This window comes from Martes martes (genome assembly GCF_963455335.1).
Source record: "Martes martes genome assembly, chromosome: 1".
In the NCBI taxonomy this organism is placed as follows: Eukaryota; Metazoa; Chordata; class Mammalia; order Carnivora; family Mustelidae; genus Martes; species Martes martes.
The window spans coordinates 52,115,902-52,130,061 of NC_137888.1; the positions used below are offsets into that span (position 1 = coordinate 52,115,902).

The 14,160-nt window shown below is 42.1% G+C and overlaps 1 protein-coding gene across 1 annotated transcript in view; it reads left to right on the plus strand.

The window, feature by feature from the left end:
- The first annotated feature begins 5,351 nt into the window (after positions 1-5,351).
- Positions 5,352-14,160, plus strand: part of ALCAM (activated leukocyte cell adhesion molecule) — a 213,207-nt gene continuing 204,398 nt past the window's right edge. The window contains exon 1 of the mRNA XM_080798788.1: positions 5,352-5,937. Within this exon, the coding sequence (XP_080654914.1) occupies positions 5,865-5,937 (73 nt within the window). The 5' untranslated portion in view covers positions 5,352-5,864. The remainder of the gene's footprint in view (positions 5,938-14,160) is intronic.

The window sequence follows — 14,160 nt, forward strand, 5'->3', positions numbered from 1 at the left end:
AGAACATAGTGTTTACCATAGGCTTTGGAAGTTTTTGCCCTCCTGAGCTCCAGGGATAAGTCTTTATTAGCTAGCATTACTGAGGATATGAGTTGCAAAATTCATTAATACAGTGACTGCTATTACTATTAACAACTGAGATTAATAAAATTCAAGGGAATATTTCTTAGTAGGATGAATACCCATCTGTCCTCCAATCCAAATCTAGAGTGATTTTAGGAACTACTGACTTTAAAAAATCTTGGGGTCCAGAAATAAAACAGAGTTTTATTTTATACCTACAAAATCTTTGTGACTCTTTAAAATAGTCATATCTTCCTAGAATTAATATAAATTCAATTTAACCTTCTGTTTCAATCTTTGTCATCAGAGCATTAACCCGGGTCCTTGCCCATCTCCTGCCTGGTCACTTAGAAATTTTACTAGTCAGACTTCTATTCTCAGCATGCTGCCTTCCTCTCTGCTCTGTCCTTTTTGTGAATAAAGAGGCAGGGCCTTTTATGCTTTATTCTCCATTAATGTCAAATAGTTTTTATCACTTCCTTACTCCCATAGATTAAGTTTCTTCACTTTATATTTCAAAGTTTTCACTAGGGTGACTAAGACTTGACTCATTTCCCTTGCCTTTCCTGAACTTTAGTCTGCCTAGTTGTGATATTGTGATTTATAATAAGAAATATGTGTTTGGTCTTGGACCCATTCCAGTCACAATGCTCATAAAACCCTTGGAATTTTTTAAGCGATAAGAGTGGTAAAGGTGTCTTTTGTTATGTTAATGAGAGAGCCAAGGTGTAATCTAAGGATGGAGGCTGGTTGCTAGGAGACTCAACCTCGTGATTAGAGGGTTGGAACTTTTAGTCCCACCCTTCCTGGAAGGGGTAAGGGGCGCAGAGACTGAGTCAAATCACCAGTAGGCAATGATTTAATCAGTCATACCTACATAATAAGGCCTCCACAAAAACCGAAAGGACAGTGTTCAGAGAGGTTCTAGGCTGTTGACTATGCGGAGATTTGGGGAGAGTTGTGCGCTCAGAGAGCATGAAAGTACTGCTCTCCTTCTCACACACCTTGCCATATGTATTTCTTATATCTGGCTGATGCTATCTCCAGGTAGATACTGTCAGAATTGAGTTGAATTATAGGACATCCAACTAGTGTCTGAGAATTGATTGGTGGTATGGGGAAAAAAACTATACATTGGAATTGATACCAGAATCATATTAGTCTAATCATTTAAGAACCAGTTGAAACCCTTTTCATCTCCTTATATCATTCTCCTTTACAAGTTTTTTTCAAGGTTTATGTTCTACAGAAAAACAAAAACAAGAACAACAGCAACAACAAAAAACCCAAACCCAACTCTGTCTCATCACTTATCATTCAAACATAAATATTTATAGAGTGCTTCATGTATTTGCAAAGTATTAGCTAGCAATGTGTACTCGCCAATGGGGAGGTGGAGGGTGAGAAAGTGAATTAGATTTGTTGTATGTCCTTGAATTGCGTACAGGTTTTGTTCAAAAACTAGGAAGGCACATAGAGCACTGTGATGTAAGGTGGTAGGAACAAACATCACCAGTCTCCAATACCATCTTTGGTGAAATTTCATTTCCAGTGGGAAATCGTTTACATTAGAACAACAACAAAAAATCATCTCAACTTTTCAAATGTTCACATGCCTGATCTGACTATGTTGTCACATACTGTTGGTTAATGTTTTAATACAGGGCAAAGGATCCTGGACTGCGACTTAGAAGTCCTGAGTTCTAAGTTCTTATCTCAACGCATTCTAAGCAGGAAATTAGAGATTAGAATGTTCACTGCTTTGAACACTGTCCTGACTGATGATTTTTTTTATAATGAAGATGCAAAGCTCTTCTCATGTTCTAGGTAACATGCAATATGTTTTTCTCTGACTGAACATTGTTCATTTTATCTCTTGTAGTAAGAACTATCCAGCATGATGCTCTGATGCATGACTAAACTGGTAAATATCATTGGAATTCTATGTATTCTCAGTTGTAACAAAAGCAATTGTGATCCAGATGCAGCTGGAAAAGTTCTTCCTGTTAAGAACAAGATAAGGTGGATCCAATCCTCCATTCCCTAGATTTTGAAGGACAAATACTCTCTTCACTACATTATTTTGTGAGGCTTATATTCTTAAGTTTCTTAACTCTGAGTTTTTGCTTATGGTAAATTATTTCAGTCCAGGAGTGGCCTTGACATCTCATATGCACTGTACCTGACTCATACAGATAGGATGCACTGCCTGATTAGTTAATTTCCCCAAGGAAAATGTGTTTGAGTGTAGGAGACTTCATTAAAGTTTTCAGAAAATGAAGAAATTTATATCCAAATCAAGCCTCCCCCCCAAAAAAGTCATAAATTTATTGTTAGACATCTCTGATAAGCAAAGTGGATAATGATGAGCAAAGTGGAGAGGAATGAAGCTCTAAAATCAAATATGTTTTCCTCTGGCTGAACATTATTTATCTGACCTCTTGTAGTAAGAAGTAGCCATTATGATGCTCTGATGCATGACTGAACCGGCTGGTAAATATCATTGGAATTATCTCGAATCAAAGTGCCTGGGGTAGAAAAGAGGCTTTACCATTACTCTGAATCATTATGTGACCTTCATGTCTCTAGGCTTCAGTTTCTTTATGAGCAAAATGAAGAAGCCAACAGCACCAGTTTTTGAGGTGGGAATTATTTCATTAGTTCATGTAAGTTGCTTAGAATAACCTAGTATACAGTAAGTGATCAGTAACTTACAGTATTTAATTAAAGTGTATTTAGAGGACTTCAACTATTTCCAAACTCAAATGATTTGGCCCATGCCCCTTCCTCTCTCTTAGCATCTTTCCCTTCATTCCCCTGCTAAACTCCTATTTATTTTTATTATTTTGTAATTCCTATTTTAATTTTTATTATGTTGTTTGATATAGAGTAGCACGACCATCACTTTTGTGGTCTCAGCTATATATAACTAATAGCCTTTGGAGTTATTGTTACAAGAGGCTTATCAAGGCATTTTCCTAAACTAGGACATATTCTTCTGTAAAAGGGACTCTACAAACAAATATGTATCATACATACACATATGTGTGTGTATATGTGTTGCTTTCAGAATTCCATACATGTGCATGGGTGTGCAAAATATCCTTAATTTATAAAATATATTTTGATCCAATCTCACTGTATACTTTTGAAGTTAGTATTCTACTATGTCATCAAACTTTATCAAAGACTGACTTTTGTTCAAAGTCAGTCACTGAGTTAAGTGCAGAACAGAGATTATAACTAGACTCTTGACTACTCTCCAAAGCCAGAGCTCCTTCTATTATACCTAGCCAGTTATTTGTGTGATATCACTTAATCCTCAGCAGTCTTAAGAGGGTGGCACTATTGTTACCACTTTTTACAAGTAAAGACTCTAAGGCTTTGAGAGGTTAAGTGAGTTGACCAAGATCTTGCAGCTAGTGAATGTAAGAGCCCAAGTCAGTCTGTCTTTATCTACTTTTTTTTTTTAGCGACTAAGATGTTTAAACGCCCACCCCAAAGCAAAGAGGGTCAGGTAGACAGAGTGGGGGATCGAGGTTGACTATATAGTTAGGAATGATTTGTTGCAGAGAAGTTACTTAAAAGTTTCTGTTAAGAGAAAAACAATTTCCTAAAGGAATTCTATGAGATCCCTTCGGAATGCCAGCAATTCAAACTTAGCTTATGAAACACTGAATTAAAAGGCATTTGTCTCCTAGCATCAGCCTTCCTATTGGCGCACAAGATGCAAATAAAATGTTGATATTAAATCGAAGCAGGAAAAACTACTTATTTTGAAAGGAAAAAATGTAAGAGCTCTACTTTAGAATATTGTTGCTATAAAGAGAACTGGGAAGACAAGACAGGCAGGCTTTTGACAAAAAAATCACAACTGAAGACGGAGCTTAATAGTTTCCAGCATAAAAAGATAAAAGAATTCAGAGATCAGTGTGTGTGTGTGTGTGGGGGGGCTCACATGTGTATGCTTGTTTTAATAAGCTTCTCTGGCCTCCAACTCCCCTCACCCCCATTAGCTGGTGACTCGAAGCCTCTGATGAAAGCGCGGTATGTGACGATTACTAGTTGGCATTCTCTGCTGGAGACTGGCCTCACGCAGGGGTGACCCTGTGATGCAGGAAGGGCTATTTAATGCCCTGGCGAAGTGGTTCAGGGACCACGATTTTATTATGCTTCCTGGAAGAAGAGTTGTGATTCCGCATCCCTGATTTAGAGCCACTTAGGGCTCCGGCAACTCCACCCCGGAGTTCCAGAGGAAAATATTCCTTCATGGTCTCTGTCTGATCTGAAAAAGACACAGCTTCCCGATGTTCCACCTGGGAGACGGTTCAATCCTTAGAAACTGCCAGAGAAGCCTGTCCATCTGCTGGGATGCCCGGCTTTCTGGAACGGACGAGGAGCTTGGTTTTTAATCTGAGTAACTTGAGAGGATTTTGTTCGTAACTTAAAAATCGCCGCTTAATTAAAAAAAAAAAAAAAAAAAGACACACGCTCTGGCAAGTAGACACGCTGGGAAAATCCGTCTGACGAAGAACAGTCTAGAAATTCCTCATTTATTTCCCCCGGGAAAGAGTAAATGTTTTCTATTTGGTACTGGGCAGTCGACTCAAGGGATGTGCCTTCAAAAGAAGGTATGCTGGAGAGGTGGGTTTGGGGGAGGAATTAGCCCAGTATTTGGATTGCCCCCGGCCCACCAGTAGCTGTTCCAGTTAACTCTCCGGAGGCGAGTGACCACCTCTCCCACCCCCCAGACTTTTCCTCCTCCCCGCCCCGGGAATTCTCCACCCCCACCGTCCTGCCCCACCACTCTTCATTGAAGATGGAGCTGCAACATCACCGCCGAAAAATCCCTGAGGAGCGAGTCACTGGAATAGGAGTCTGGGACAAGCGTTTTTTGAACCCTGTCGAGGCTGAGTGGGCACCAAGACAGGAGCGTCCGCAGAGAGAGGGCGAGGGTAACGCTACTGGAAAGAGGCTGTCCCGCGGGCCCGCTGGGGCGCGCGCGGCTCCGGCGTCTGCTCTCTATTGGCGAGCGTGGCCTCGGGGGCGGAGCTACGGGAAAGCCCCTCCTACTCGCGGGGCCCAGGGATCCCGCGAGCGCCTCCCCCGCCGAGCGCCAGAGCTGGACTCGGTCTGCGACTCGGTCCTGCAGCGCCTCTAGGCTGCAGGTCGGTGCTCCAACCACCTGCTCGGCGCCGCGTCCTGGGAAGAGGGGAGGAGGGAGGAGGGAGGCGGAGGAGAGGAGAGAGGAGGAGAAAGGCAGCTTACACACGCCTTCCAGTCCCTCCACTCAGAGCAGCCCGAAGACCGCTGCCGCCGCCGCTTTCGCTGCTACCGCTCTGCCACCTGAGGAGACCGCCTGGACTCGCCGCCCCTGTTGCCCTCGGCGATTCCTTCCTAGCACCGGGCTTTTTACGCACACGGCCACTACCATTATTATTATTATCCCGAGAGAAGGAGAATAACAGACCAGCCTAAAAGAACCACGTACACCTTTCCGAAATACTCAAGTGTCTCCAGGGAAGAGAGGGTCGTCGGTGCCGGGAGGAGCAGCCCAGGGGCTAAGGACAGGTGCTGAAGGGGAGGGAGGAAGAGTTGGGGCACTGCGTGGTGGAAAGTTGCTTGCGGCGGAGATCCGAAGGTCCGGCGCCCCACAGCCCAGGGGGGCGGTGTGTCTGGGAGAAGCCGCTGCCCCTGCGTTCGGACCTGCGAGCTCGCGGGCAGCGCGGGGCCGGGGACGACGCCCCCTCCTGCGGCGCGGACTGTGTCGGTGGCCCCCGAGGAGGAGGAGGAGGAGGAATATGGAATCGAAGGCGGGCCCCTCCTGCCGTCTAGTCTTCTGCCTCTTGATCTCCGCCGCTGTTCTCAGGCCAGGTGAGCGGGGGCCTCAGGGCAGCCCCAGGCCGACGTGGGCCGGGGGTAATTTCCTACGTTCCGGGCCAGGGCCTCGCACCTCGGGGGCAGTGTGCGCGGGCGTGTGGGGGAGGTAAGGGGACGGCGGTGCAGGCACAGGGCTGGCCCTGGGTTCAGTCACCTGTGCCGCACGTTTGGGCCCGGCCGGTTGGCTCAAGTTTGGGCAGGGACTGGGGGCATTGGGTAAATCTCCAGGAACTTTGGGTGCTGCCGGGGTTGGGGCTTCAGGGCCCTGCGGGCAGGATTCGTCTGGATCTCCCTCCTTCCCCCTGCGGCTCCCGCCTAGGCGGCGAGCCCGTGCCCTCTGACAATTCCTTCAGTCTCTGAATATCAAAGTCCACGTCACTGCGCTCGGGGCAGTTTTCCTTTCGCTTAGCTCGGTGGCAGTAACTGCCCGCACTTTTTCGTCTTAAATCCCCTGGTAACTTCCCCTCCGTAGGAGGTGAGGAAGGGAGGGGTGGAAGAGAAAGGGAGGACTTTGATCACTCCCTTAAAAACCTCCTATAGCTTAAATCCTGGTTTGAACGCCCTCTCCCCCATTGTCTGGGTGGGTAGTGAGTGTAGGGGTGGGTGGTGGTAGGCAGAGAACACAGCCTGAACTGGAATTAGCATCCAGGGTTCTGAGACCTTAGTGAGCGATTTGTGGATTTTTTAGGACCTGTGATTCAGCCTCAGTTTTCAGTTATGTACTGAGCCTCAGAAGAAAAATAGGCAAAATCCCCAGTAACTGAAATATATAGCCGGGAATCCCTTTCCTACCCTAGGGACGGCCCCTGGGGCTGTCACCCTGAGACCTACCGGTCGGCTGAAGCGAGTTGGTCCTTACGGGGCATCTTGTACGTTCGCCTTCGGTTGGTGGAGCGTCAGGTTCATTTTGTCGCTAGACTTGAGGATTTTTTGGAATTTTTTTCTCCTTTTGAAGTTTTATCTCCAGCCCTTCGTAGACAGACATTTGCAAGTAAAATTCCTACTTCCTGTTTGTGTGTGTGTGTGTGTGTGTGTGTGTGTGTGTGTGTGTTTCGGCGTCTGTTTGTTCTAGTGCCCTTTTCTTTAGTTGTTATTAAAGGAAGACTCACTTCTCTTTTGCATCTTTAATTTCTGCACATCCCTTCAGTTGTTGGCAAACTGAGGCCAAAAACACAGGTTTGAAAGCCTCTGGGTCTCTCCCAGGAAGAGAGGGAAAGTGAGGCTGGGGGCTAGAATCCGAAGATCACAAGTGTTTGTGAACTGCTGCTACTGTGTTTGCTAGTGGCGGTGGTGCGGGGGAGGGGGGTCCCCTCTCCGGATCTCTTTATGATAAAGTTACATTTCTGGGTGAGGTAATGAGCTCACCTGCAGTTCTGAGGCTAGAGAAAGAGGCATCTGTGACAATCTCTGGCTCTGGGGCGGAGCCTGTGAAACGCGAGTAGAACGGATTTCAAGCAGGTGGGGTGGGGTAAGAACACCCGGTGGTGGGAAGGGGAGACCCCCCCCCCGACTTTGGCACATTGTGTATTTCACTCTTTCAAGGTCCCATTGTCCGATGTGGGAGGAGAGGGTACTCACTCTGGAGCCCAGGGGAGACGAGGGTTGAAGGGGTGAGGTCGTTAGCAAAATCAAAGATCCACCCTCCCACAGCTGGTTTTCAGTTTAACCCTCTCGTCACTTTGAGAGTGCTATCTCACCTACACCCACACCCCGGGACCACTCGCACACGCCCATTTCCCCTTTCCGTGCGGTCGCTCTGGGATTTATTTTCCGTTGAGCCACCTCGGGGGACAGATTTTTCCTCACACTGAACTGCTAAGAAGGGAAAGTTTCCCCTTTCAGAATTCCTTCTACGTGATTCGTTTGGAGCCACAAGCTCGCGTCTCCAGCCAGTACCCAGTGAGCGCTTTGGGTGAGCTGGGAGTGTTCTCGCCGCGCTGCCGACCTCGGCCGATCCGAGGGTCGGAAACCTCAGCCCCTCAGATCAGTGCTTTCCTTGAATTTATCGGGCTGGCCTGTGTGCGTGTCACTGTGTTTGAAAAGAAAGGGTTGTGGCACTAAAAGCGCCTTTTCCAGACTCAGGACTCAAGTCCTGCAAGGGAAGTGCACCTCCTTCGGAGCCCTCTGCATAGCTGAGCCCGATGGGGCTGCAGAGCCCTTGGCTGGCTTAATCAAAGCGACTAACTGACTTACCCGCCTGCTGCCCTTCATTTCCGGAGCACTTTTAGTGTGTGTCGAGACCTAGAGAACAAAAATTCGAGTTTGTGAAACTGCTCCTTCAGGTCTTTCGGTCTGTAGTGGCTACACAGTCATTGAATGGTTTAGGCATGACATGTTACCTGTTTTGAAGGGAGGGGAGAATATGCAGGAACCACAGAAACTGAATTAGGAGATAAAGGCAATGAAGTTAAGTGCTCAGCATCCGAGGAAACAAGAATCTCATTATCCTTGTAGAAAGAGCGTCAGCCTGTGGTGACATTTTGTATTGCTTTAAAAAATGCTTTCCTTGATTATTTACAACAAGGAGGTGGAACCCCTGCAGTTAACTGTTTCTTCTCTTGGGTAATTTGTGTTCATGCCCTCAGGAATTTTTCTTAATTTCTCATTGATACAAGGTTAATTCTAAGACACAAGCACACTTAAAGGCCTTCCCCCCCACCCCACCCCTGCCCCCGTTGGATATTGTGTTCTCAACACATTCAGTTTTACCTCAGTAGGCCTTGGGGAAAGCATCAACTCAAATGGATGTCCTTGCAGACTGCCTGATGTGGGACTACTAAAATGTATTAATTTAAAAACTGCAAACTGCTTAGTTGCCAGTAAATATTGCTTTTTCCTTGATGATTTATTTAATCCAATAGCAGTTTACAACTTAATGGGGTACTCTTTTCAGTAAACTGCTTTTCTAGGCTTGACTCAGCATCATTCACCTTTGGGCACTTGAGCAAGTTATTTCACATTTTCAGGCTTCTGCTGTCTCATGTGTAAGTAAAACAGTGGACTAAAGAACTATTCTCTGAGATCTCTTTAGCTCAAAACTGTTTCTGATGACCTAAGGTAAAAAGCTGATTTGGGCAAGGCAGAGTCATTATCCAATTGTATTTTTCTAATGCTTTCAGACAGACTGAATGGATACAGTTCATATAAATTGTGTTGCTAGAAAATTGGTAGGGAACCCAATTGCAAATGTTCCATCTTTTTTCCTACTTGTATAAATACATTATAATATCTTGTGCTTAGTCCTTCAGGCCTGAACAGGGCTATTTAAAAAAAAAAAAAATGTGATAGAGAGGAATTTGTCTTTCACTGTCCTGGGAAAAGAGACCTTAACAGTGGGAAAGAATTTTAGGTCTCAGAAAACTCCATTAGGGTAACCCATCCCTCCTGGAAGATTGCCTCTATTTAAAGTATATACGTGGTTCCTAGAATGAAATGTAAGCGATGATTGATGTTTGTATGTTCATGCGACAAAGCCTGCGTGTATATCCTAAAGATGCCCCTAAGCAAAACAGTTGACTTGCAAGGTGGTTTTAAGTGCAGTATAGAAGGAAATAGAAAATAAAAGTTTTCCTGTGGTTTTAATATCTATACAATTCCAAAATATTTTTGTGACACAATTCCAAACTTTTTTGAACTTTTTAGAAAATTCAATCTAGCTTATCTTTTTAAATAGAATTTTGGAAGAGAATGCTTGTTTCCTGTTAACTTATTAAAAAGAGGAAAATCAATAAAAATCTACTTTCATAGTCTTAAGTGTTACCAGAAATTATTATTGTTTTTTTTATTCGAGTCAGCACTCATGTATTCGGTTTTCAGTTATACCATATAAGAATGTTCTGATTTTGGGAAAGCTATTTTTCTGTTCCTTCTTATTTCCCATTTGTAAGTTTTCTCTCTTTGTAATGTATGGTTCTGATTTTGATGAAATTAGTAATTCCCTTGCTCACCATTTTGAATTTTTCAACAAAAACATGCTATATTAAGACTTTTATTTTTAGTGGAAAAACACTGTTACATTTAATTATCACCTTGACCACTTTTTTAAGTCAGGTAAAATATCTGTTTTCTTTTCCTTTTTTCTCCTTTTTCTTTTTTTCCCCTTATGTTTTCATGTCACTAAACATAGGCCTTTGTAAAATTGAGCACTAAGTTGTCAGCATTACTTGGTGTTAGATGGCAGTATTTTGTCATACAGTATCTTAAATGCTTTATAATCACCTTGTCTCTTAGTCTTAAACACATTTCTTTCTGTTCTGGCCATTTATTTAGCATAAAACATCACCAAAGAGAACCAGCTTTCAGCAGCTGTTAACTCAAGCAGACACATGCATATATATCCCAAATATGCAGGAAAGCAACACAGGTGCAGCTATGATAAAATAGTATGTATAGGGCATATGGGTGGCTCAGTAGGTTAAGCATCTGCCTTTGGCTCAGGTCATGATCTCAGTTTCCTGGGATCTAGCCCCACATTGGGCTCTCTCTCCCTCTGTGATCTCTCTCACTCTTGCTTTCTCTCAAATAAATAAATAAAATCTTCAAAAAAATTTTTTAAATAGCATGTACACATAGAAACTTGAATTTAACTTTTCTCAAAGTCAATTTTATTTTTCATTGTTAGATTTTCACAAAATCCCGTGTCATTTCTTATACTTGAATGTATGTGACATATTAGGAAATGAGCTAATTCAGTGAAATATTGAAGAAAATTTCTTTAAGAGTGGTGGATGATGACTTTATTTATTTACTCTTGGATATCAGCTCCTTTTTATTTTCAGTAAGAAATGAAAAGGGACTGGAAAAATATTCATTTATATTTCTCTCTCTCTCTCTTTTTTTTTTTAAATTGGGGCGGAATTTTTCCTATGGAGAATAAAGTCAAGACTAACATATATCTTCTATATTTAAGAAGAGGATATTATTGTCTGTTGGATAAGGTTAAATCCTACAGTTATTGTCCTTATAGTGTACAAAGTATTATATATTTGAAGTTACTGATATTTTCAGCCAGTTGATTTCTCTGTTTAAATAACAAAATTTATATGCTTCTCTCCCCACCTTATTACTAGATGTAATATCTTATATATTTCAGCTAGGACTAGTTCCAAATGTGCTGTGATATACAGAAATTGTTTTATGATAACCTATTATCATAGTCCATTATTGTAGTGTATGTTCCAAGAATGAAATTAGCTTTTAGTGCTTACTCTCTTATTTATCCAGTTGGTTCTCAGTTATCCATAACATTCAAGGATATGATCAAATCAGTCCAATCCAAAACAGTTCTAATCGAAGGATTACTTAATTTGTCTTTGAGTTTAAGTATTTCAATAAACATGTCTATGTCTAAGAATTTATAGTATTGCAACGTAATGAAACTAAACTGCAGGAGAATAGATTAATCAGAAATTAGACCCCTGTCCACCTTCTCTGGCTTGTTAGCCAGCCCCTCCCCACCACCTTTTTCCCCTAAAATTTCCTCCTCTATTACTCCATGAGCCATACATCCCAGTATACACACGACAGTCCTGTTTATCCTGATGTTCTGATTCAGTTATTAATGGTACCTTATTTCACCCTCAAAAGTGCAATTTGGATGACAAATTATATAGCCACCATGATTATTAATGGCATGCTTGTTGATATGTCTGTCTTAGACTACTTAACTATAAGTACTCTCATCCTGACTAAGTGCATATTTCTAACTTTTTAAAAAATTTATCAGGTACAATGAAATATCAACAAGAGGTCACAAAGTCCCTTTAATATCAAGTATAGGAGAGATGTGAGGTTATTGCAGTGGATGTAAAACATTAAGGATCCCATGGTTTGATGTGGAAACCAAATTGACCTGATATACCAAGAGAATAATGGTGTTTGGAATTCACCTGGGAGCGATACTTCTTACCAGGGAAGGCTGGTTTCAGTCTGATCCTGAAAGCCCTTCTCAGCCATTTGCACAATTCCAATTCTGTTCTTCTTTGAAGTTTCTCGGTAGCTCCACTATTAATTTGGATTTTAAAATAATTATCAGGGATACCTATACAATTTAAGGAAGCGCTTAAGTCTTTTTGTACGTGTAAACTACAGTTGTATCAGTTACAACTGGCGAACTGGCTTGGGGCAACCAACAACATGCCTATGGCAATTCATGCCAAGGCTTTCTATTCCTAATTAGGCACCCATGTGTTATTTGGTTCATCTGTATAAGTGTTTCAGGTACTCAGAAAACCCCCAAAGGGAGTGGCGGTAGGAAAGGTCGAGAGAATATTATCTAAGCACACAAAGTAAAGGATGCTGTGGTTTTGTCCTCATTAATAAGGCAGAATGAAGGGAGAGGACATTGGTCACGGTGGCTAAAACTCTTGTCAGCACCTTCCCAAGTATTTTCCCTAATGGGGGGGGGGATTTATGGGTATGGAATTTACCTAGTTCCAAATCAAGAAGAAAACAAAAACATGTGTAGCTAGTCTTATTAAATTTTTGAGCCATAGTACATAAAATAACTAGATTGTGTAATAGAGCACTCCAAAACGTAGTGGTTTAAACAGTAACCATTTTATGTACTTCATTATTTTGCATTCTGGCAATTTAGTCTGGAGAGTTGGGTGGTTTTTTTTATTTTAGTTAGACATCTTCATTTTATTATAATCTGCTCCATGTTAGGCTAGGCAGCTTTGCTTCTGGGAGTTGGCTGATTGTAGTTCAGGGAAAATTGATTCTTCTCTAATAGGCTTCCCTAGGCTTGTTCTCTCGGTGGAAGCAGGGTTCTAAGAAAAAGCAGAAATATGGAAAACTTCTTCTGGCAAACCATCATTTCTGCCACAGTCAGTTGGTGAAAACAAGTCCCAAGTCCAGCTCGTATTCAAGGGTGGGGAAATCATCTCCTCCTACTGACTGGAAGGAGCTAAAAAAACACTTGGCAAATAGTGTGGATAAAGACCAGGAGAGAGAATTAGTACCATTTTTGCAATCAATCAACCAGTGAGTGATGTGACAGCAGCAAGTATCCTTACTTAGCCCCATATTCATTGTTTATATCTTCCTCTTCTAGCTCCTTTGGCAAGAAATATGAGAGATTATAGAGGCTCAAGCAGTGTCAATAAAAGCGCTATCCTATGGCTGAACCCTTATCTTCTCCTGAAATAAAATTATGGAAAGTTAAGTGTATGTGTGTGTGTGTGTGTGTGTGTGAGAGAGAGAGAGAGAGGGAGGGACAGAGTGGGAGAGAGTGCACACAGTGTTGAAGGGTTAAAGGCATGCAAATCATGGTTAGAAGTAAAATGTAATAGAAGAGGTATTGTTGGAAAAAATGAGAAATTGCTCTAGATGTTCATCTGGTTCAGTTTTCTTATTTGACAGCTGAAATAGATGAAGCCACAGGTTAAAAGATTACCTAAAATTCCATAGCAAATTAGCTAGTTTTTTGAGACAACAATGTTCTTAGTTTCATTTATGTCTAAACTCATAGATTCAAGGTTTGGAGCTATAGGACCTTAAAATTACTTAGGTACTTGCCTGTGTGTCACATTGTTATCTAGTCCAAGATTAAAACTCATGTAAATTAACTTGAAACGAATACATCACTGTATGTTAACTAAATGGGATTAAAATAAAAACTTAAAAAAAACTCATGGAAATTAACCATGTGTAACACCATTCAATAAATGTTTATTGAGTGCTCAGTGTGTACAAAGCATTGTGCTTGGCGTTTCGGATACTGCAATAAACCTAGTGACTAGGTTAGACAGTCTAGGTTAGACTGTCTAGGTTAGACAGATACCTAGTGACTTAACTAGACAGTTAAGGTCTTGTCACGCCAAGAAATTATGTTCTCTTTGGGAAATAGACATCAGTCGACTAATAATATAATTTGCTAGAAGTTTTGCTAGGTACTACAAGAACAACTAAAGAACATTTTACATCAGAATGTCCAGATTTGTCCTGGACTTCAGGAAAAAATTGGAAAGGTTCTTTCAGGAAGTAACATCTGAGGTATGTGTTGAGGAATAATCAAGCAAAAGATATGGGCTGAGAGAATAGTATGAGTTATGATGTCAACATGGGAAGGAACATGGCTTCTAAGTCCTGGAGGTCACCAGGAATTCTTTGAAGTCCTTTGAATACTTTTCCTATGATTTCCCTAATTTACTCACCAGTTGAAGGGTTCAGAGAGGATCTGTTTGATCTTATTCAAATACTTAAATACAAGCAAAT